General features: G+C 45.8%; 1 protein-coding gene across 1 annotated transcript in view; it reads left to right on the top strand.

Moving 5' to 3' along the window:
• FNDC3B (fibronectin type III domain containing 3B) overlaps window positions 1-25362 on the top strand; it is a 263394-nt gene that overhangs the window by 156123 nt on the left and 81909 nt on the right. Inside the window, exons 5-6 of the mRNA XM_028731578.2 lie at window positions 2066-2309; window positions 6958-7257. Coding sequence (XP_028587411.2) covers window positions 2066-2309; window positions 6958-7257 — 544 coding nt within the window. The remainder of the gene's footprint in view (window positions 1-2065; window positions 2310-6957; window positions 7258-25362) is intronic.

Genomic DNA, 25362 nt, shown 5'->3' with positions numbered 1-25362 from the left:
TTTTCAGAACTTGAACAGTCTTCCGGAATGGATTACGTTCAAAAACCGAGGTACCACTGTATATATATATGCTTAATACCGCTGTTAAGTTGCAACCCAGAAGTTCAAAAACATACGTCACAGGGTGTCAATACAGAGTCCCTTCTATTTGTTGTATTTTCTTTGCTTGCTGAGGTGCTGGTTTTTTGTGTGTGTTCTGGTTTGCTCAAGTCAGCTTGCTGTGTGGCCACAGTGTGGGTGTCCTCTCTTGGCTTGATTACTTGACTATATGAGGTGGTGTCAACCTTGGAGTGCTCTGCTGAATTGCTTTATGTAGGGTAGCAGTGGAGAACCTCGGGGCCAGATGTTGCCCTCAGACTTCTCTCTGGCCCTTGGGCCTCTCTCTAAGCCATGCCCCATCTCCCCAGACCACACCTCCTCACTGTTGTTCCACTGTTGCACCCCTATTGTCTTTACCTGGCTAAAATGGGCCTTTGAATTCTGATAATGCCTTTTGCTCATCTGGGTAGAGCATAAAGAGGAAGGTGTGTGTGTGTGTGTGTGTGTGTGTGTGTGTGTGTGTGTGTGTGTTTATATGTAGAAACTACCCTACTGTGGCAAGACAGTTTTTACATTTGTGTTTGAATGGTCATCAGTCATGGATGCTTTAGCTGAGGTTGCTTCAGGGTTGAACTAGATGACCCTTGAGGTCCCTTCCAACTCTACAGTTCTATGATTCTTTGCTCCTCCAACTTTTGCCTCTGGCCCCACCAGCATGTGGCCTTCATAAGGTTGCCCAGAAGTAAAAGTGGCTATGAATAAGTTGGCCTATGTTTTACCTATTCTTCAACATTCACTGAAAGTTGGCGGGTGGGGTGGGGGGCTACACTTTTCAAAGCTGGCTGAAGTTTTCGTGAAAAGCGATTCCTTTTTTGGCCCAGCTCTGTTTCCAACACAGTCCAGAAAACCTTGCTCTCTTGGGACGGACAGTGGGAGGAACTCGTAGCTTATATAGACTCGAAGTGCTGGGCTGCATGAACCTGTAAAGTCAGACAGAACATTATCTAAGCCTGAAGGAAACGCAGATATGATTTCTTTATGAAGTCTTGGGTAAATCTGTTCAAATGTATTGAGTCTCTGTTAATTCCCAAGGTCACAATGAAAATACAATTTACCTTTTAGAAACATGACTATAAACTTTAAATCTCCCCATAGAGAACTTTCCCCCAAAACATACCCAGAGTCAAATGTAATATACCGTTATTTGTCAAAAACTTTAGGCATAGCCTAGCCAAAACTTAGTTCTTGGCAACTGATTTCAGTGGGGAGAGCTAAGCACGAACGTAAGAAGATCTCTGCTAAATCAGGCCAATTGCCCACTTAGTCCAACATTTTATTCTTACAGTGGCCAAGGAGATGCCCATTATGGGACATGAACCCTATTAAGACACCCCCAACTAAAACTTGGAACTGGGCGCTTTCTGCAGTACAAAGTAGACGTCAGGCACATCTTGTGTGCTTCAGGGACATGTGGAAGGTGACTGAGCTGATTTAATTAAAAAGAGGTGTAGGGGTCAGCTCTGGCTCCAGGATTAGGGGTATTCTCAGGTAGGATATCCACAGATGGGCAGTGTTCGATCCTAATTTATCATTTGCCCATTATAGCTCCTTTATCCGAAATGGTGGATTCTTACGTTTTTTTGGTTTTTGCTTCGTTGCAAATAAATAATGCATTGTTCACCGTTAGCTCTGTCTGTGCTGTTCGGTGTTCATGAATAAAGGCAAGGTTTGTCCGATCAAAGGGGCCGCTGGTGCACGTATTTCGGTTTTCCTTTGATCTCCATTCAAAATTCCATTGATAAAGCAATTACGGAATGCCTTGCTATAATTAGTGTGGCTGCCTGAGTGTCTGCCGTGAACGACGTTACCACCAAAAGTGCTGCCGCTTGGATATGGACGTTATTCTTCCTGACCATGAAAAGCTTTTTATTATTATTAATGGGAATAAAATCTGTGCGTCTTAAAATTATTTCACCTGCGGATTGCATCCGTTATACCAACCTTGCTGCCTCCTCTTTCTCTGCAGGTAATAGAAGACAACACGGGTGTTCGCAGGGTGGTGGTCACACCTCAGTCTCCGGAGTGCTACCCTCCCAGCTACCCTTCCGCCATTTCTCCGACCCACCACTTACCCCCGTATCTTACTCACCACCCGCATTTCATTCATAACTCTCATACGGCTTTCTACCCACCGGTGACTGGGCCTGGAGATATGCCACCCCAGTTTTTCACTCAGCATCATCTCCCCCCTACAATCTACGGAGAGCAAGGTAAGAGGACAGCTGGTGTGGGGTTTCTAGCCTAGCAAAAGCAGCTCGCTGGGTGCTATGCTAGCCTCCCAACAGGGGGGTCGCTGTTGCTCACAGGGAGATGGGCACATTGCAAACACACCGGCAGAGCCGACCCAGCATCCTGCCAATGCGTTTCCACCGTGCTGCCCTCCTTTCTGCATCACCCTCTCCTTCCCTATAAGCAACAGCCACCTGACTCTTGGGAATCAAGCATAGCGACTCTGCCCTACCCAGTGAGCCTCTTCAACCATCTGGACTTTGTGTATTTTGCTGTTTTCCCCCAGCATGATTGTATTTTGCATGGTGTTTTTTTTTTTAAAAAAGAAACAAAATGTGTACAATACAAAGCTGATTGAAGTTACAGGTGTATTACAGGGAAGGGATTTTATTTTTTAAAAATGTTTGCAGTATTTGCTTCATTATCAATACCAGGCTTTGAAGTTGTACAAGACAGGACCTGCCGTGAAATGTTGCAGTTTGCCCCTTCAGCTATAAGAGGAGCAGCGTTCGAAACTCCCATTGTCCTAGGCGCATTTTGCAACAGGGTTTTCATTAGCGTGAGCAGTTTCTGAGCTCTGGGCACAGTACTTCGCCTATGATTTCAGATTAAAACTGCAGAGTGAAAGGAAAGGGGACCTTTTTCTGCCTCCCCACTTCCATCTACTCTCTGAAGACTGGAGAAGAGACTCTCTTAAGAATATTAGGGGTGTGGGCAGGGGACGGACTAGACCAGGTGAAAAACGAACATAATATTTTAGCTGCAGTTCGTTCATTTTCAGCTTTGTATTTTTGTTATAATAAAGTGTGCCTAGACATTCTGTTGTTGCGCCCATAACCTTAGGTTTAAGGTGCCATTCAGCTCCTAGCTTTCATATCTCAGTTTCTCACACGGAAGAGGAGTGCTACTGCTCACGACTCCAGTCGTCTTAGAGCTTTGTAACACTGTTAGGGGCTCACTGGCTGGGAGGGACTTCAGGAGATTTGCTTTTGATGAAGCATTAGGAAGAAATTCTTAATTATAAGACCAGGGGAGTTGGAGGCAAGATTCTTCTGCTTACTAGTTGCCTGAGAGTTGCTGTTGGGTATCTGGTTTGGGACTGCGAGAAAAGACCGGCCTTTGGCCTAGCTTGTCATAAATGGGGAATCGCTTTTCTTGGAGGCCTTCAGAAAGAGGCTGGGTAAGCATCTGAGGGACTCTTCAGGACCAAGGCTTCCTACCATCCGGGCGAGGGGTGGTGGCTGTGCTTGTCCGGTGCGTTTGTGTTTAGCCAGCTGCAGTCAGGTTAGCAAAGAAAATTAGATCTGACAAGCCTTGCCCTGCAGGCAAGGACCACTGTCAGAAAGAAGCAAACACGAGTCCCCTGTTTGGTCGCTAATGAATAGAGACAAAGCACCTTTATCCCTCATGTCATGTGAAGTCATGCTGGTGACTTCTCAAAAATGGGAAAGACGAGAGGTGTCATTTATTTGTTTTGCAAAAAACACACAACTCCCAACAACAATCTTTTGCCTGCTTCTCGAAAAGAATGTGCAGTGGGTCACTGTGAAACTGTCTCATGGTCCCTGAGGGTAACAGGGCCATCTTTATTGTGTGCGAGAGATTTGAGCAGATTCCTGCATCAGAGATGCTCTTCTTCATGTGTGCTGCGAAGGGAGACCCTTTCCCATTTAAGATATGTCATCAGAATGCAAGACATGCAACTGAAAGCAATTGAGAGCAGAATTGTTTCTGATAGATGTGGTTAATCTGCGTCATACCCAAATGGTAGGATTCAAAACAGCAGCAGGGATTTTGCAGCGAGTTTCTCAACATAGGAAGCTGCCTTATACCAAGTCAGACCATTAGGTCAGTACTGCATGCACCGGCTGGCAGCAGCTCACCAGGATTTCAGGCAGGGGTCTCTGCTAGCCATGCGTTGGAGACACCAGATATTGGATCTGGGACCTTCTACTTGCAAAGCCGATGCTATTGCCCCTGAGCTAAGTCCCTTCGCCCCAGGTGTTTTGAACGATCACATCTTTTCAGAGCTCATTTTCCCCACTGATGGGATTGCTGCTTCCTTTAGGGGGGAGTCCCATGAGCTATATAGCCTTTGGTGCAGATGAAAATGCTTCACTATCAACTGTTGTTTTCATAAAACTGCCCTGAGATCTACAGGTATGGGGCGGAATGCACATTTATTAAATGAATGAATGAAACAACACGATGGAAGTATCACAATTTGTTATGGTGATATACTCAACTCTGAAATACTCAGTAGACAACGTAAAACGTAAAAAGCTATAAATAAGTAACTCCCCCAACAAAAGCACATTTTCCCTAAGCCTATAAGCCTGGGCTCCAGAGGGGCTCCGTGAGCAGGCTGTTGCATATATTTGGGGCCATTACAGTAGTACCTCGGGTTAAGTACTTAATTTGTTCCGGAGATCCGTACTTAACCTGAAACTGTTCTTAACCTGAAGCACCACTTTAGCTAATGGGGCCTGCTGCCACGCCGCCGGAGCACGATTTCTGTTCTCATCCTGAAGCAAAGTTCTTAACCTGAAGCAATATTTCTGGGTTAGCGGAGTCTGTAACCTGAAGCGTATGTAACCTGAGGTACCACTGTACTGAAAAAGCCACACTTTCCCCATAGCTTTTCTTACCTCCTTTTTCATTGAGAGAACTGTGAGCAGGGTCTCCGGTGTAGCCCTTAATGAGCTGTGCAGTGTACACAGCTATGCCTGGCATTACCGTTCATTTTCCATGTGGCTGCAGAGGAACTGGCAATGCCATGGTGCTGAGCTTAACCCTGTGGTCAGAGGCTCCTGCCTCCCCATGGAGTTTCAGATGCCGCACAGTAAATTTAGGTGAAGGTTGACTTGGCCCAACCTATAATTTATGGAAATAAAGCCCTTTGACATGTGTTTAGAATTAGGACATGAGAGGCAGAGCTTTGCCATGCAGAGAGTTATGAATAGTAGTCTTCCATTTCATTCCTCGGTGCTTGAAAGTCTTTTAGGTTTTGGGATATGCTTTTAGGTCTGGAGCAAGTTTGGAAAAAGTCCACGTATCATTATATAAGCTATGCTCACAACTCTAGCATTTTGTGCTGCAATATTTCCCAGATTCTGCAACTGCAGAAGATGCATTTTGCAGCTGAGCAGATGTGCATGGATGAGCATATTCTGTGCCCTTCACAGATTTGATGCAAATGTGCTAAATATATAAAGGAATGACCGGGATCTAGCAAAGGAGATACCCACGTATGAATGTAGTAACTGAAGAAAGCCCCCCTCCCTCCCTCCCTCCCTCTCAGCTTCTTCAGTGAAGATACGGTACAAGTTGTAACAAAACATCTGTTGTTGTGGTCACCTGCGGTTCTTGGCTGCATTTGCTCGGAGGACATTTTCAAATTAAAGGATGGCCAGTTTCTTTTTTAGACAAGAATGGGCAAGATTATCAGGATTGGCTCGTGGTGCAAAATGTTAATTTCAGGCATCTGCATTTCTAGGGCTCTTGCTGACATTATGTTTGAAAAGCTGAAATAAAAAATATTCGACACATGCCTACTGGCTCTATGAGACACCTTGACTTGACGCTGAAGCATTTGCATGTACAGTGGTACCTTGGGTTACATGCGCTTCAGGTTAAAGACACTTCAGGTTACAGACTCCGCTAACCCAGAAATATTACCTCGGGTTAAGAACTTTGCTTCAGAATGAGAAGAGAAATCGTGCGGTGGCGGCGCAGCAGCAGCAGCAGGAGGCCCCATTAGCTAAAGTGGTGCTTCAGGTTAAGAACAGTTTCAGGTTAAGAACGGACCCCCCAGAACAAATTAAGTACGTAACCAGAGGTACCACTGTATTTAGAAGAGTACAGTGTCAATAGGATACAAGTACACTGGTACCTCGGGTTACATACGCTTCAGGTTACATACGTTTCAGGTTACAGACTCCGCTAACCCAGAAATAGTACCTCGGGTTAAGAACTTTGCTTCAAGATGAGAACAGAAATTGTGCTCCGGCGGCGTGGCGGCAGCGGGAGGCCCCATTAGCTAAAGTGGTCTTCAGGTTAAGAACAGTTTCAGGTTAAGAACAGTTTCAGGTTAAGAACAGTTTCAGGTTAGGAACGGACCTCCGGAACGAATTAAGTTCTTAACCAGAGGTACACGGCATGGTAAACCTGACTTGTTTACCATGCAAACAACAAGTACATGTTGAAGCTTCAACAAAAACATGGAGCGCGATTCCACTTTGTTCCTTCCTCCGTCTTTTCTTTACCGCTGCACCGTGTTGAACCAAGCCAAGGTTTGGTTTGCATTTCATCTAAGCTGGGACTTGTGGTCATGCTGTCTCCTTAACCAAGAACAATCCTTGGCTACAGCTCATGGTTAGTGAGACCTAGAGCTTCACCACCACTCCTGGGTTGGATAACTTGTTATTCCAAGTCTTGGCTTAGCTCAACTCAGCAGGAAAGAGGTCTTGGGAGGAGGAAAGCAGCTGCAAGCTCCTCTTTGGGAAATCTCATGGTCCTGATAAGTTTAGTGTTGTGTGGGAACGCAAGCAGTGTTTTTCATTGTGGTGGTAAATGAGGAAGCTGGATTTGGAGTCTAAGCTGAACCTGTTTCTTTTCTGTAAATTTCAGAGATTATACCACTATATGGAATGTCCAGTTACATAACCAGGGAAGATCAGTACAACAAACCACCGCACAAAAAAATCAAAGAACGGCAGATCGATCGCCAAAACCGTTTGAACAGCCCCCCTTCGTCCATCTACAAGAGCCATCTAGGAAACTGTTCCCCAGTCTACAATGGCACCATCAAGGCTCACAACGGAGCCGCGAACGGGGGAGGAGGAGGAGGAGGAGCAGCCGTGCCTGTCGTGAAAAAAACCGAACGCAGAGCAAGAAGCAGCCCAAAGTCAAGCGAGCAGGAACTGCACGGTAAAGTTAGCTGGTGCTTCTTTGTAATATATTTCAGTTTTTTTAAAAAACCAAATAAGCCATACTCTCAATGAACTGAGCTAAAGGGGCACCAATGTCGTTCAATGAAGCATCGGACACATAAGCAGTAAGCCGAGTTGCTTTCGTTTTGAATTTCGGAAAAGATTGGGACAGGGGAGGTTGGATAGAGCTTTGCCTGTTCTCTCTTTGTGGAGCCACTTCGTGCATTACACAGTAAACCTGGGTTTTCCCATAGACTGTACACTCAGCAGGGAGCTGTAGCTAAAGGGAGGTCCCTGATAGAGGTCCCCTGCATTTTGTCCTTTTTGGCAAAGACATCGGTCACATTGTTAGGTTAAAACATCGGCACTCCACCTATAGTGAATCCCGGAACCAACCCTTGAATGCTGTCTTGTACCAGCATTAAAAATAGCTTCTGGGTTGTATCTAATGCTTCGTGTGCCGTGTTCTGCTCGTGTAATGGAACTTCCTCTTGCCCTTCTCCCCTGCCTCCTGCAAATCTTCTCCAAGAAGCCCCCAAGCCTAGAGTGTGCGGGGAGAGGGGAGGAGGCTGAAATTTCATTGGGCAAGCAAAAGTCTGCTGTTCCAGTGGTTGGCAGCATTGGATACAAGTGCTGGTTCCCTTGGTATTTTAAGAAGTACATAAGATTAGACAGCTTTCCTGCATGTATGCTCACTTGGAGGTAAATTCTATTAAGGTCACTGGGACTTACTCCCAAGGAACTATGCGCAACTGTTACCTGTGGGCTTTGTTAAATTCCAAGCTGCGATTTGAATGCCAGAGTTTAGCTATGTGAAGAAGTACTTCCATTTTGCCTGCACATGCCTTTCCAACGTTCAGCTTCATGGAATGGCCCTGAGTTCCGGTGTCGTAAAAGTGGGAGAAGCACTTTTCTGGGTCCACTTTCTCTGCCCCATGCATAGTTTTATATAGTTTTTAATTTTAAAAAGCTAACCTTTTCTATATGCATTAAAAGCCCCTGCCCAATAAGGAGTAGAGGGCAAGTCTTTTAACTTCATTGCAATATTACCCCCATCAGTTTCAACTCAAATTTGTAGCCATTACAGACAACAGCCGCCCCCACCAAAGACATTATGCTGCCTCTCCTGGAGATTAAAGCAGGAAACATGCTGAATGTCTACAAATCTCTGGAGGATATAATTTGGGGCCAGCTCAGTTTGGCCCACTTTGACTTTCAGCTCTCCAGCTGATGGACACTGGGCCATGTTTTCAGATTTCCTGGGTGCTACACGTTCTAAATGATTATGCAAAACCAGCAACCCTCTTTCGGCATAAAATATACCTTTTGGCTGAAGCTCTTCTGGGTACATATGCGAGTAAACACCCCTTTCACCACCTGCGAGGTCTACACCCACTTCACTTGCAGGAACGATGAAGGATGATTCCTTGGAGCTATCTGGCAACTGTGGTCATTTCCTCTTTTCCCAGACACAACAAATGAGTTGCTCAGGCCACAGAGTAAAGCGTACATCAGGGAGTGGATGTAGCAGATGCAGGAGGTGCCCTACCCATTGATTTGCTTCATACCCAAACCATTTCTTATGCCCAGGAGTGCTATGTTTGCCCTGTGTTCTTGGCTTCTCTACTTGAAAAGATCAGGCAGTAGCTGATGGAAAAAGATTCTCTGTAGCCTATATTATCATATGATATATAAGGGACGTCCAACTCCCAAAAGACTGCAATCTACTCCTGGGGGGGGGGATTGTAGTGACCTCCCCAAGTTGTTGAGCTTTTTTTAAGGGGGAGATCCCAATTTTCGTTCGCTTTTTGGGGGGGTCAGGCCATCCCTGGTATATATCATAACAACATAGAGGAGCTGGGTATGTTTAGCCTGGAAAAGAGGAGACTGAGAGGAGATAGGATAGCCATCTTCAAATATCTCAAGGGCTGTCACATGGAAGAGGGAGCATGCTTGTTTTCTCCTGCTCTGGAAGATAGGATTCGAACCATTGACTTCAGGTTACAAGAAAGGAGATTCCAACTAAACTTTCGAAAAAACTTTCTGACAGTTATGAGCTGTTCGGCAGTGGAACAGACTCCCACGAAAGGTGGTGGGCTCTTCTTCCTTAGAGGTTTTTAAGCAGAGATTGGGTGGCCATGTGTCATGAATGCTTTAGCTGAGATTCCTGCATTGCAGGGGGTTGGACTAGATGACCCTTGGGGTCCCTTCCAACTCTTAAGATTCTATGATGATATGATTGGTTATGATAGAGCTGCTCCCAGTCAGAGGAAGTCATACTGGATTACATGTACAATTAGGCTGACCTGGTTTGAGGCCGCTTCCTATGCAAAATAGCAGCAGAAGCTGTTTGGTTTGCAAAAATCCTGACATGTCTCTGTCTGAGTTGCAAGCATGTTGTCCTAATACTGCAGCCGCACATTGCATAATTAAGAGTGTGCATCTGAGATAGAGGCTGCAAGTGTTTGCATGTAACGCAGAGTCAGTGGGCACCCTTGGAGAGTTGCTATCGCCAAGGTCTCCTTCCCCTTCTGACTTAGTGGCCCCCAAGGCATTTATGAAATGGCACACCTGTGCCCAGGTTCACAATGCTCCCCTTTGTTTCCAGTAGTGATGACTCACGTCAATGGGGTCTGCATGTCAGAGCTACAAAGGTTCGCCTTTCTTCCTCTCCCCGGTTGGAATGCTTGGCCTTCCCTTTGACTCCAATATGCAGCTCTTAGTGCTGAAATTTCAAGAGGGGGAAAATGAATGCTTTTCTTTTTTTTTGGTTTGTTTTCCCAAGCTGGCGGGGGGGGGGAGTGTAGCTGTTCTTCCACCTCGCTTTTTTCAAAGGGGCATTGTGCTTCGGCGTTTGTTTGCTTCCGTCTCGCTGGTCTCCGCAAAGATCCCTTTCGAAATTTACCGATGGCAAAAGTGGCACAGGCAAGCACTGCCTTGAATTTTTCTGCTTCTCAAATCTCGCTTTTGCTTTCAACAAATTCTGGCTCGGCGCTTAATGCTGCAGGACATAGTAGCTTTAATTTAATTTTCCTGGGCAAAGCTAGCTCTCCTGTAGAACAATTGGGATTTTTGCATCGGGCACCAGCTGTTGGGGCTTCAAAATGAGCTGATATTCCTGAGCACGCAAGTTCAGCTGTCCTTGTTTTAACCATGAACATGTAACCGCGTCATATATGTATATCAGTGGACGCTCGGGTTGTGAACGTGATCCATGCAGGATGCATGTTCGCAACCCACAGCATTCACAACCCACGTGTGCACACGCGCAGGTTGCGATTTGGTGCTTCTGCGCATGTGCAAAGTGCGATTTAGCGCTTCTGTGCATGCGCGGCCGCCAAAACCTGGAAGTAACCCATTCCGGTACTTCCAGGTTTCGGCAGTCCGTAACCCGAAAAAACACAACCTGAAGCGGCTGTAACCCGAGGTATGACTGTATAACCTCTGTATAGCCAGTGCTATACAGCACTGGAGGCTATACAGCACAAGAGGAGGCTTGGCTCTCCTCTTGTGTTTTTTGGGGGTGGGGGTAGGGATGAGGAGGATGAGTGACATCTGCACGTCTGGTTTTTGGAACAGGCTAAGAAAAATGGTTGGATGGGGAGATGTAGTGCTGATGGTTGATTTTTAGCAGGGCTTGCTACAAAATGAGGTGTTGGTACCGAGAGGACGCGGGTGGACGTGGGTTAAACCACAGAGCCTAGGACTTGCCGATCAGAAGGTCGGCGGTTCGAATCCCCACGACGGGTCCCTGCTCCTGCCAACCTAGCAGTTCGAAAACACGTCAAAGTGCAAGTAAATAAATAGGTACCGCTCCAGCGGGAAGGTAAACGGCATTTCTGTGTGCTGCTCTGGTTCACCAGAAGCGGCTTAGTCATGCTCACCACATGACCCAGAAGCTGTACGCCTGCTCCCTTGGCCAATAAAATGAGATGAGTGCAGCAACCCCAGAGTCGGTCATGACTGGACCTAATGGCCAGGGGTCCCTTTACCTTTACCTAGGCAAGACACACATGCAAATGATAGTTGTCTAGCAATTTCTAGTGACTTCCTGTGTTTACCTAAAAACCACTTTACCCTCTGCCCCACCCCTTTCTGTCCCTGCCCTTGTCCTATCCTTAAGAATGGTTCAGTCTGGTTTTTGGATCAGAGGCTAAGAAAAATGGTTGGGTGGGGAGATGCAGCGCTGATGGTTGATTTGGAGCGAGGCTTGCTACAAAATTCGGTGTGGGGTACCGAGAGCAAATGGGGGGGGGGCGGTATCTGGAGGAAGCTGGCAGGAGAAATACCAGGCCAGCGTTTGGCAAGGGAAAAGCGGGCACTCTTACTGAATTTCTAAAGGAGGCGTTTGGTACAGAAGAAACTGTAACATACCACCAGTAGTCTCACTGCACAGAAACGTCTGCCATTTTCTTTGAGTAGTTCTGCTTGTTTGATGGATATATTTGTGTTGCTTTTCATGTGAATAAGGATCCACCACGTCAGTTAAATGGGATGTGTTTTATTACATTGCAATACGAGGGAGCAGCATGCATGTTTCTGGGTACGCAGCATGGCTGTAATTCTGACCAAAGATGGAAATCTCAATACTAATCGAATGCCAGTTCTGGGGCTGGGCCAAAGCCATATCGAAATTCTCCAGCTACTTTGGGGTATGTGTTATGAAATATTGAAAACTGCTGTGTTTCAGGGGCGGGGAGGAAGACAACATGTGAAAATAAAAGGAAGACATTTGTAACATCTAAATGTGAAATGTTTTGGCGGTGAACCTGACGTTATTATTTTGTATTTGAAAAGTTCTTTGGATCATGCTGCCAGACCTCATGGAAGTTGGTTGCTTCTCCCTTTGCCATTCTTCACCTAAAAGAAGTGGACTTGTTTTCTTCTGCCCTGGCTCTGATTAGGAGATATTTTGAAGCTACATTTTTCTGGGAAGTTCTGCAGGCTGCACAGCTGTGGAGCATGATCGTGGCTGGGAAATGCCAAGAAAACGGAATGAAGTCAAGTGCTGGAACGTTCACTGGGTCAGCTAGGGAGTGCTTTTTAGTTAAAATTGCACAAAGGAAAGGACAGAAAACAATGCAGGAAACGTTAATCAAATTGGTGTGTGTCTGAGAGGAGGCTGAATTTGTTTACTGCCCTTCCAGATAATCTTAAAAGGAAGAAGACAGTCTTGCCTTTCGGGTTCTGGTTTTCAAAGTTTGCTTCCTAATGAAACTGCAAGTCGAAGAGTCTCAGAAATGCCTTCAGCTCCTTAGATTGGATACCCTGCAAGCTCTGAAGTGGAAAATTGGGGAGGAATTTCCCAGTGAAGGCAAAGAACGTGCGTTTCCCAAAGCCATGGAAGCTCTTCCTGTAAGGCTTAGAGCCAAACGCACCAGAATGGGGATGTTTAAAAAGCCTCTTGTGGGTCGGCTGTCTTCCTATTTAAATTTACTTAGGACATTTTGCCATTGCACCTGACAATCTTCTCAGTAGGATATTGTGAGGAGGAGTTCTTGGATGAGCCCCATTAAAGCACAAACTAATTTTGTCCAAATGGCCCGGAGAGGGGAAAGGGAGGTACATAATACAAAACTCTGTGACCCTCAGAAGGTCACAGGTCCGCTGTTCACACAGTGTGGCACCAGCAACTGGAGTCGTAGAAGCTGGCAAGAGATCGCTTGAGTTGGGTTGGGTTAAGCAGCCAAACCTACTTATTTAAGAATGTTTGGAGTTAGAGTAAATTGCACCTCACCGAGAAAATTCTGCTCTCTTTTCTTAAAGCGTTTCCCATAGCACCGCTGAGAGCGTTTTGTGGTGGTTGTGCTGGATTAAAGAGCCTGGATTCAAATGATAGCTGTGTTCTGTTTCCATTGTTTGGAAACTTCAGCTGGTGCAGAATTTGGCAGCCAGGTTGCTCCCCAGGGCAGGACAGTTTGAGCATAACACGCTGACCCTGGCCAGACTACCCTGGCTGCCCGTTAGTTACCAGGCCCAATTCAAGGTGCTGGTTTTGACCTATAGAGCCTTAAATGGCTCAGAACCACAACAGCTCAAGGACTGCCTCTCCCCATATGAACCTACTCAGATCCTGCGATCATCATCCGAGGCCTTTCTTCGTGTGCCTCCTCCACGAGAGGTCAAGAGGGTGGAAACACGAGAAGGGGCCTTTTCTGCAGCGGCTCCCTGTTTGTGGAATGCTCTCCCCGGGGAGGTCCGCCTGGCGCCTTCATTGTACACTTTTAGGTGCCAGGCGAAAAAGTTCTCGTCAACCAAATGTGTTTGTGGAAGGTGGGGATTATTGGTTTGTTTTTGTTCTTGTTTTTATTATGTATCTTGTGGTTTTTTATATTGTAATGTTATGTTGCGAACCGTCCTGAGATCCATGGATGAAGGGCAGTATACAAATTTAATAAATTAGAATAAGACTAATTGTCAGGGTCAGCATGCCTCTGAATGCTGGGAATCACAGGCGGGGAGACTGTTTCTGTGCTCTTTTCCTGTTGTGGGCTTCCCACAGGTATCTGGTTGGCCATGGGGAGAATAGGGTGCTGGATTAGATGAGCCACTAATTGGCATGATCCAACATTGCTGCTCATACATTCTTAAGCCAGCGTGGTGTAGTGGTTAAGAACAGTGGACTCGTAATCTGGTGAACCGGGTTCGCTTCCCCGCTCCTCCACATGCAGCTGCTGGGTGACCTTGGGCTAGTCACACTTCTCTGAAGTCTCTCAGCCTCACTCACCTCACAGAGTGCTTGTTGTGGGGGAGGAAGGGAAAGGAGAATGTTAGCCGCTTTGAGACTCCTTCGGGTAGTGATAAAGCAGGATATCAAATCCAAACTCTTTTTAAGCCCCGGCTGCAGTGGTCCTGAAGCTGGACCCTGATCTGTTTCCCATGTCTAACAGAAATCCAGCATCACCTCCGCTTAGGTCAGCGTCCGCTCTCACAGCCGCGAAAGTTTAAAAGCAAAGCCCAGACCTGCTGCACCCAGAGCAACTAAATAATATTTTTTACAGCTGGTTTAGTCCGAGTCAGGCAAAATATCTGATAAAATTATTTACCTTTTAGGATGCAGGAGGGAGCCTCCGCTATTCAAAATGCGATGGGGGTGAAAATAAGTTTTAGAGAAGACTTCGAAACGCAGCCTTTTGCATGCACATTCTCACAAAGCTGCAATGTGTGGTTTGTTGAGAAAGAGAAAAATCAAGCAAGGCAGCATTCGGTATTTGTAAATGAAGTCCACGGTTTAGCTGACATGTGTATGACATGGCAGCTGGCAGCCTCCTTCTGGATCTCCGGAGCAATCTGAAGAGCCAGCTTCTGCGATGTGATTTTGGCAGGCGTGTTGCTGTCAAACAACAACAGTCTTGTTGCCACACAAGCTGCTAAGGAATGGTGCTTCAGGATCCCTATACATAACTGGTGCTGAAATTCTCTGGGACTGGATTCTGCTTGCACTGTACAGTAGGAAAGGGAGCTGAGTAGAAGCGGGAATGGTTTCCGTGTAATAGGCAGGCTGCTTAACAGAGTTTTGAGGTTTTGAAAAGCAACTGCAACATTTTGCAGGCTTTTCCAGACGACATGGTTGTTGTTTTTCTGCACAATAAATACGGTAGCTGTTTGCTGCAGGATCTTCTCCCCACAGCTAGTGCACCTGTTGTGGGGAAAATTGCACTTTCCAGCTACTCAGACAAATGTGTGTTTTTCCCCTCTGGGCAAATGTGATTTTTGTCCAGGTAACATGCTTGGTGGAATAATCAGCACTGCATAATGGGCTACAGGTCCCTGTCACATCAGTGTCGATAGGTAATGCTGTTCTTTCCCCACCCTAACCCATTTTATGACTAACACACACACACACACACACACACACACACACACACACACACAGTTAGAGGCTGAGCAGGGGCCCAGATAGTTGCAGTCATTTGTGGCAAGGTTCATGAGCTCTTTCAAAGCATGCAAACATGCAGGATATGAGTGTGGTCAGTTTTGTGTATTCTGACTCACCAGTATGGGAGCACACATCTATTAAACCATGGCTTAGATCTGCTTTTCTCCTCCCATTCTTAAAATGATTAGCATTAGGCTTTGTAAGCTCACTTCTGTCTTCACGGTGCTTCCAACTCTGGGAGTGTAGCAATGGCTATAGCTGTAGCTTGTAAGTACAGGTGTCGTGCCAAACCATAGACAGCACAAACTATCGTCTCTATAAACTAACTTCAGTTCACGAGTTCCAATTCAGGTTTGTCAGCCGATTGCAAATACAGCTTATCAGTTCAAACATCAGGCCAACCATAATTATGATTCATTAACCATGGTTGGGTGTCTGAAGTGAACTGAAGGCTTTGTTCAGAGATTACTCTAAATTATTTTTGCACTAATTGCAGTGATTGAAATCATGATTTGCTTTTGAAAATGTACTGGCTAACTATGGCTTGTGCAATTTACCTCTGCCCCAACCTTCCCTGCAAATCTCCAGACACAGTGCTAGACCTTTGTTGATTGACTTTTGGACGTGGTGTCAAACCAGTTTTTCAAAACTAGCTTTAATCTCTGGTCTGAAATCCTAGTTTGCTGGCCATCTCAAACCATGGTTTCCTGGGTGATATTGGTTTAGGCATAATAGCAAACCATAGTTTGGTGATAAGATCTCAGTTATCTCGTGAGTGGTGTGGATAGTCAATGGGATAAATAGGATTTTGTTGCTTGCCTTACAAATCTGGCTACTGCTTTGCAAAACACAGTGCAGCTGGTGGTACCAATTAGCTCTAAGAAGTTAGACCAATTCCTTATGCAACCTCTTATTTCCTATTCCGATCCAGTCTTAGGAAACAGATTTGGATCCCCAGCCTTAAGTGCCAGCCATGATCATAAAGCAAAACTAAACACTTAGCTCTTTTTTCTTTTCTTTTTTGCTGTTTTAAAGTTGTCACAGCAGGCCAGTCGCTGCATCCTTTCAGCAGTTTGACTTCGCCTCCAAAGGCACATTCTTCCATTGTCTCCCAAGACAGACAGATGCCAGCAGCAAGAATTTCAAGTAACAAAATGTACCCATATAAGGAAAAGAGAGCTTAGTGGTTGTACAGGAAAGATGGTTGTAGTTTTAGATGTTCCAAGAATGGCCATCAAATGAACATGCCTCTCCATAAGATTCCTTGAGTTGATGGACGGTGAAAAGCACGATCAGTTGTCTTAACAAAGTCAGTAAAAGGATGGCATGCCATATATAAGGTGTGAACCTTCCCCCAGCCCCAATCGATATTCCTTTTGTGAAATGGTTAATTTGTACATAAGCACCATGTCCCATACAGTGGTACCTCGGGTTCCAGACGCTTCAGGTTACAGACTCCGCTAACCCAGAAATAGTACCTCAGGTTAAGAACTTTGCCTCAGGATGAGAATAGGCGGCAGCGGGAAGTCCCGCAGACTGTCTTGCCAGAGTGGTGCATGCTCTAGTTATCTCCCGCTTGGTCTACTGCAACGCGCTCTACGTGGGGCTACCTTTGAAGGTGACCCGGAAACTGCAATTAATCCAGAATGCGGCCGCTAGACTGGTGACTGGGAGTGGCCGCTGGGACCACATAACACCAGTTCCGAGAGATCTGCATTGGCTCCCAGTACGTTTCCGAGCACAATTCAAAGTGTTGGTGCTGACCTTTAAAGCCCTAAACGGCCTCGGTCCAGTATATCTGAAGGAGCGTCTCCACCCCCATCGTTCAGCCCGGACACTGAGATCCAGCGCCGAGGGCCTTCTGGCGGTTCCCTCATTGCGAGAAGTAAGGTTACAGGGAACCAGGCAGAGGGCCTTCTCGGTAGTGGCTCCTGCCCTGTGGAACGCCCTCCCAGCAGATGTCAAAGCAATAAACAACTATTTTACTTTTAGAAGTCATCTGAAGGCAGCCCTCTTTAGGGAAGTTTTTAATGTTTGATGCTGTACTGTTTTTAATATTCAGTTGGAAGCCGCCCAGAGTGGCTGGGGAAACCCAGCCAGATGGGCGGGGTATAAATAATAAATTATTATTATTATTATTATTATTATTATTATTATTATTATTATAAGTCCCATTAGCTAAAATGGTACCTCAGGTTAAGAACAGTTTCAGGTTAAGAACCGACCTCCAGAACGAATTTAGTTCTTAACCCAAGGTACCACTGTACTTGCAAGATTTAGACTTCAAAAAGATTCGCATTTAAAGTCATCCCATTTTTTTGCCATTAATAATCTAGCTGCGGTTAATAAAATGGAGGATGAGGTTTTTGTTGGTTTTATGTTCTTACTCTGAGGAGTAAAATAACATAGTAGGGCTGATGTTGAGTCTGGTTGTAGCAATTTTGAGGCTGGTTGTAGCGATTGCCCGCAGTGGGACCACATCTGGCCACCCGAATGCCTCTTGCAGTTCCAACTGCTAATCCATAAGCCAAGGGTCAGCAGATTTTTCCGCAGGGGGCCGGTCCACTGTCCCTCAGACCTTGTGGGGGGCCAGACTATATTTTGAAGGGGGGGAAATGAACGAATTCCTATGCCCCACAAATAACCCAGAGATGCATTTTAAATAAAAGCACACATTCTACTCATGTAAAAACACGCTGCTTCGCGGGCCAGATTTAGAAGGCTATTGGGCTGGATCTGGCCCCCGGGCCTTGGTTTGCCTACCCATGCCATAATCAAAAGAGACACGGAGAGTGTAATTCTTGGTGGAAGGTCACCTCCCTTCTCGGAGGAAAGCCCATTGTTGACCAGGGTCATGGATGACGAAATGTGGAGGAGGCATTTGCTGACCGAGAAAAATTGGACGTTTAGAGCTGTGGGCAGGCAGGCTGAAGGTGTATGTAGAAGGGAAGAGATTTCCCTGTTGTAAATAAATCACTAGCCTAGTGTATACAAGGAGGACTCTTATTTAAAAGCTTAAAGATGCATCATCGTTTCAGGCAGGGTCTCTTCTGCTTGACAGCTGGTGCTTCGCCAGGGGTGTGTTTCTATGAATCTTGCCAAGGAGTTTAGTCTGTGATAAAATAGCTGAACTTACATACAGAGGAGGCCCAAGACATTTGCTGCCTCAGGCAGCAAATTCCACTTGACAGCCCCTCTGCCGTGGTTCTGAAAATTATAATAATAAACAAGACGGTTGGCATGCTACTTACCCTGAAGTGATACCTGCAAATCCCCTTCGCCCTGCATAAATGTTGGGCTGGCCTTTTTGCTTAAATGGTAGGGCTTGTCCTCCTTGCATAATATTACTGCATTTTCTTAGATTCTTAGTATGAAGTAGCATCCTTTGCTGTGTTAACTTGCTGCGTGTGGCGAGAGCCGAGAAGCCAAATTCTCACTGAACTTGGATGACTAATTTTTCATAATGCTTCCTCAGCCGTATTTCCTGCTTTCAAACTACAGAGTTCCTGTCCTGCAGTTTCCAGCTCTTCCTCCGCACCCAAAGCAGGGTGAAAATTGACTTTTGTCACTTCCATGATTAATTACGCCTGTTCTACCATTCTTTTGTCTCAGGGAGATAATGGAAACAAACCTTAGGCATTTGATCATAGCCTATCACCATAGTTAGAGGGCAGCACATTAACTAGACATGGGATTAATCTTTAATTAAAAACGAATGGGAAGGGGAACCATTGGCCATACTTGCTGATGGGATTTGGAGTCCACCAATACCTGGAGGACCACAGGTTCTTATCCCTAAACTTATTCCACAGCATGAGAAGAAATTCCAGTCTTACATCTCAAAATCTAGTGCTCTCGAAGCTACCAGCATGAGTCTGACCAAACTGCGGGAGGCAGTGGAAGACAGGAGTGCCTGGCGTGCTCTGGTCCATGGGGTCACGAAGAGTCGGACATGACTAAACGACTAAACAACAACAACTGCAGACATTATGTTCCCAACCTCTCAAGCACAGTTAGGAAGCAGGGGGTCTTGTGTGACCTTGTAGGCCTTCCCTTTTCAGAACCAAACATGGTGCAGTGTTGCACTTTCACCAACTGGAATGTGCTGACCGGGGTTATTTTCATGCCCAGGTTCTGTGGGTTTTGAGCCTGGTAGCATCAAGTCTGTTTGCAGATGTTAATGTTGCTTTATCATTTGGGAGGTGATCTGCATGTGGCAGAATTGGGAGTGCGGAAACTCCGGATGTTGCTCCCGCGGGAGGCAGTGATAGACGGCAACTTTTGATGGCTTTAGAAGAGGATTAAGCAAATCCATGGAAAATGAGGCTATCGGTGGCTTCTAGCCATGATAGCTGTGCTCTGCCTCCATGGCCGAAGGCAATATGCTTCTGGATAGCAGTTGCTGGAAGCTGCAGGAGCAGAGAGCATTCTTTTGCGCAGGAACTGTTTTGAGCTTCTGTAGGCATCTAGTTGGCCACAGTGTTAACAAGATGGTAGATTTGATGGGTCTTTGGCCAGATCTGGCAGACCCTTCTTATAATTCCTGGGGTATCTTGGAGAAAGTGGAATGGACCATTATAAATTAATATTTTTTAAAAAAAAAAACCATTTCCCCAGCTTTTGTGGCCTCATAGCTCTGGTCCTACCTTTGAATTTGCCTTCCTGTCTAGATTTGGGTACCATTTTCCCCCAGCCTGGCCCTGGCAGCTCTCTCTGAAAAGGCAGGTGCCAGGCGCTGGACCAGCATGACGTTTCTGAGCAGCCATCAAGGGCAGAGTCACATGGATGCTGCATTCATTGCAGAGATGTGTGCTTTTTTAAAAAAAGAAAACAATTCTGGCAGTGAATGCGAAGGAAAAGTTTTGAAGGGCCTTGGGTTCTCATGGTGTGGAGCAAGCTGCAGTTATTAAAGGGGATTAGAGTACACAGCTGGTGAGCAGATGGAATGCTTGCAATTTCAAAGCCGCACTCAGCCGTAAACCAAAATTTACACAAAACCTATTAGCTCTCTCCCCCCCCCCCTTTAATTACGAGTAGCTCAGTTCATTTACTACTTACTACCTGGGCCTCTTAATTCAATTCAAATTTGAGGCTTTACGTAATATTCTCAAACTGAGCCTTTTATCGCTTCGGCTGCACCCTAGTGTGGTCTTGGGAAGGGAGCCGGGGGTCAAAATATTAATTGAGAGAAATGGTTAATAAACTCTGTTTTCTCTGTTTCTTGGGTAATAACTTGGCTCAGGCTGTCCTATTAGCCTCTGCTTGTCTGCTGCAGAATTTCCCCGTTCCTCTTCCCACAAAAGCCAAGTGCCTCTTGCAACAGATGAATGAGGAATCAAAGGGGGCTAGTCTGGACTTTTCAGCTTCCTTTTCATTGCCTCGCGATGAAAACTTTCATCTTGACTCTAAAGCAGACACTCGAAATTCCTTCTCACCAGCAAGAGAGAGAGAGAGAGACTTCTTAAGGCTCAGGTCTTTCCTTTAACCTTGTTTTGGTGAAATGTCCAGCAAGATTGAGGGCTTCGGTTCACGAAATTCCCCGACCCATTCTTAAATTCGAAAGCAGCTATGCATGGCTTGAGCAGCCATCATGAATAACCTAACACAATGAATGGAAAAATTCCTAATTGGGTATGGTAACATTTCACAGGCGTGGTTGTTGTTTTTTGAGAAGCCCAGGTTTGTCTCACCAAAGCATTTTGTGAAACATTTAACTTGTCCAAGTACTAGGAGAACCTGGTCTGCTGATGAGACACCTTCTTGTGTCCTGGTGCACATCCAGATTTACAGTGCATCTCTGGATGCAAAGTTGGATGGTGAGAGCTTCATCTGCCTGGGTGGAGATACGGTCCTTGGTGATAATTTTTCATATGAGTGATCTCTGGGGTACTGGACTGATTTTTAAAGATAATGTAACTTGCTGTGATAAGAATCTGCATATTTTATTAGGATGCTTGTTTCCTGTATATAGAACGGTGTTCATTATCACTATGCCTGCTGGATCAGGCCAGTGGCCCATCTAGTAAGAATCAGAAGTGTAGAGTTAGAAGGGACCCCTGAGGATTGTCTAGTCCAGGGGTCTGCAACCCGCGGCTCCGGAGCCGCATGTGGCTCTTTTACACCTTTGCCATGGCTCCGGGGCGGATACTAGTGAGGGGAGGAGGCGCATTGTGCGCCCCGACAGTCCCCACTGTGGCGGGCACTGTACTGGCTGTGACGTCGCATGGGGGCGGTGCGTGCGTTAGTCACGCACCGTCCCGACGTCACCTTCCCGCCCGCCCGCTACATTGTAAGGGGCATGTACGCTGGTCACTGCATTGAAAGGGGGCATGTACGCTGGTCAGTGTTTTGAAGGGGTGTGAAGAACACACACACCAAAAAAGGTAACTTGTTAATTTAACGTTTATTTCTATGAGGAGGAGTAGTTCTGAGGGGTCAAACAAAGAAATAATAAAAAAGTGAGAAAAACGTTATTTTTATAATGACGAGTTTTGCGGCTCCCAGTTTTTTTTTCTTCAGAAACGGGTCCAAGTGGCTCTTTTTGTCTTAAAGGTTGCAGACCCCTGGTCTAGTCCAGCCCCTTGCAATGCAGGAATATGCTGCTGTCCCGTACGGGGATCGAACCTGCAACCTTGGCATGATCAGCACCGCATTCTAACCAACTGAGCTATCCAGTCCAGCCTCTTGTTCTTACAGTAGCCAGTCAGAGATGGCCTGTGGGGAACCTGCAAGCAAGATTCGAGGACAAGGGCACTCTTCCCCTGCTGTGGTTTTCACCAACTGGTATTGTCGATGTTGCTATAATTTTTATTAATCACCACGCATCATCTTCCATGCAAGTGTCTCAAGGCAATGCAAAATAAAAACAGTAGAAAGCAACACACAGACAAAACAAGCAAAACGACAATACAAAATAGATGCCCATTTCGGAGACCTATTCATCCGACTGGGAAAGCCTGTTGGAACAATCTTGACTTCTTGTGAGGCACTAAACTGTCAGCAATAGTCCACTGAGGGTAGACCAGATCTGGTTCCAGCCTTCAGACTGAAAAAGGTCCTCAGCACCTGTACTATAAAGCAACTGTTGTTTTTTCTTCATTTTTCAGTTTTTTGCACTGGGCTCCTAAGACACACTTAGTACTTCCATGTATGTAATTCTCAGTGCATGATGTGTAATCTGGAACCCTAGCCTAGGTTGAAGTCAAATTAATCACTTGGTAATACCAATTTATTAGACTGCATGGGCATGGATGAGGGAAAGAACAAACGCCAGATATTCTTTGAAAGCTTTTCAGGCTTTTTTTTTAATGGACAATGTCTAGCTTTTGCCCTGCCATCATTTATGCTGTTGTCTTAAACCAAATGGCTTTGTGTGATCCTTTGCCAATTTAGTTTATTAGTTCAGGCTAGAAACCTCTTAACCCAGACCATAGTATGGTTTCCTTTGTAATTCAGTTGAACTTCTCAGGCCAATTTGCGTTTACTGTTCAAAGGAACATATTGCTCAGTTTTGGATGTGTCTTTTAAATAGCATGTTCGTTTACATCCCTCCCCCCCACTTTTCCACTAAAGGGCATTAAGGCTGATGGTCCAGGTCGTTCAGTCATTTCTCACAGGCTTCTGTTTTTCAGAAGATTAGGGGCAACTGTGTCAAGTCCTGTGCAAATGCTCTCAGGCTTTTTATATCTCCTTGAAACCTTGCTTTTACAGGTGTGTGATTTCCTTCTTAGAAGACTGACCAGGATGAGGCAATGTTAATGAAACAGAAGTAAGAGGCATGACATTTCCTAAGCCATTGGCAACCAATAGCCATAAACCTAAGAGAGCAATGCCCAGAGTTTAGATGACCAAATTCTGGCTTAACAAGTCACGATACGAACAAGCCTCTTGTGCTCTCACAGAGGCCACCATAGTTTCCCGTTTCATCTATGTTTAATGACTTCTAAACAACCCAGAATATGACAGCTCCATATTCTATTTTAACTGGGGTCTTATTTATTTATTACAAATATTTATATTCTACCTTCCACTTTGCCTTGTGAGAAATGTTGGTGGCAGGTAGTCCTTCTCGCTTGTGCAATTGGTTGCATGCAGGAGATAGCTCAGTCAGTAGGGAGTGAGAAGGGAGTGAGATGCTTGGATCGCAGGGTTGTGGGTTCAACCCAACTTTGGGCAGAAGATTCTTGCATTGCATGGGGTTGTGAGAGATCAGTGGCATGCAGTCAGTGTACTAGAGGAACCAGGTCAGTTCCCTAAATGTTTGCAGTAAATTAGGGTATTAAAGCCTGCTGCCTCTTTCCCAAAGCCAGGGAGAAGCTTCTGCCTAGCTCAGGGAGGGAGGTGCAGTGCTCCAGAGGGTCCTAGACCCCTCCCGCCACCTTCCAAAAGCCCGGGAAGCTTCTGCTTGGCTTAGGGTAGGAGGCACAATGCTGCAAAAGGGAGGGAGGCATGTTGCTTGCGCATGCAATGTCCCCTCCGCAGTCGCCCGCCTCTGTCTCTGACTCGGGTCAGCAACCTTTTTCAGCCGTGGGCCGGTCCACCGTCCCTCAGACCTTGGGGGGGGGGGGGCAGACTATATTTTGAAGAAAAAAAATAGGAACGAATTCCTATGCCCCACAAATAACCCAGAGATGCATTTTAAATAAAAGCACACATTCGAGTCAAGTAAAAACACCAGGCAGGCCCCACAAATAGCCCAGAGATGCATTTTAAATAAAAGCACACATTCGAGTCAAGTAAAAACAAACGGATTCCTGGACCGTCTGCGGGCCAGATTGATAAGGCGATTGGGCCGCCTCCAGCCCCCTGGGCCTTAGGTTGCCTACCCCTGCTCTAACTGTTCCCCTACAAAAAATTTCCCCTACGACTCATGGTCCCTTCCAACTCTAATATTCTATGAAAATTCTGTGAAAAACCCATTCACACGAAGGGCCATAGCTTACTGGTAGAGCATCTATTTTGCACGCAGCCGGTCCCAAATTCTGCCCCCAGCATCTCTAGGTAGGCTTCAGAGAGACCCGTGCCTGAAACCCTGCCAGTCCTTATAGACAGTACTGAGCTAAATGGACCAATGATCTACCTCAGTGTGAGGCATCTTCCTCCATTCCTATGGTTTGTTTTGTTAAGTCGAGGTTCATTCATCTGACTGTGGCCACTGTGTGTGAATTGTTGCTTTCTTTCCAAGACGAAGTCTGAAAAGATCGTCACATTTCTTCTTGGCTGTCCCTGCAGAACCGAAGTTTGGATGCTATTGTTATTCGAATCCGTGACCTGCTCTCTCCTATATTCCTGGAGTGTGTTGCTATGTGCCTAAAAAAATAACTATAAATATAAGCAAAATATAATGGGAGTAAGATTGCTACCCCCGTGTCTCTTTTCACAGCACAGCTTCTGAAAGTTGGAAGCAAATATCCTCTCCTAAAAAGAGGTCATTTGCGAGGATATTTGGAGCAATTTGTTTGCAAACTACACAGCAGCCTTTGCAATTGCTGCGGAATAAATGCTAATTTACAAATTGCTGCTGCTGCTGTCATTCATCAGACACTTAATTAAATGGTTAAGCGAGACGTTTAAAAATAAGATTAAAAAGTTAAAAGCAATATAGTAAGGGTGGTAAGTTAGGGAGAGACTCCCTGTCTGAAACCCTGGAGAACTGTGCCTGTCAGTGCAAACTTTCTATATTTATTATGTTTTTATTTTTTTAGTCTGTTTACTACTTTTAGCTCTCGAGCAAAGGCAGAGCAATTCTTTTGAGAAATAATACGTAGGATGGCCACGGGTCCTGCTTCACAGAGCCATTCTCTGTAAAGTCATATGGAATCATCCTCTGTTTTAAGGGCTATCTGGCCCAAGCCTGTTTTGAAGACAGAGAACTACAGTGGTGCCTTGCAAGACGAAAAGAATCCGTTCCGCGATTCTCTTCGTCTAGCGGTTTTTTCGTCTTGCGAAGCACGGCTATTAGCGGCTAAGCGGATTAGCGCTATTGGCGGTTTAGCGGCTCAGCGGCTATTAAAGGATTAGCGGCTAAGCTGCTAAAAGGCTATTAGCGGCTTAGAAAAAGGGGGGGAAGCGGGGGGGGAATGGCAAGACTCGCAAGACATTTTCGTCTTGCGAAGCAAGCCCATAGGGAAAATCGTCTTGCGAAGCAACTCAGAAACGGAAAACCCTTTCATCTAGCGGGTTTTCCGTCTTGCGAGGCATTCGTCTTGCGGGGCACCACTGTAT

Source organism: Podarcis muralis, chromosome 6, assembly GCF_964188315.1.
Source record: "Podarcis muralis chromosome 6, rPodMur119.hap1.1, whole genome shotgun sequence".
In the NCBI taxonomy this organism is placed as follows: domain Eukaryota; kingdom Metazoa; phylum Chordata; class Lepidosauria; order Squamata; family Lacertidae; genus Podarcis; species Podarcis muralis.
This window is presented reverse-complemented; position numbering and strand designations above follow the sequence as displayed.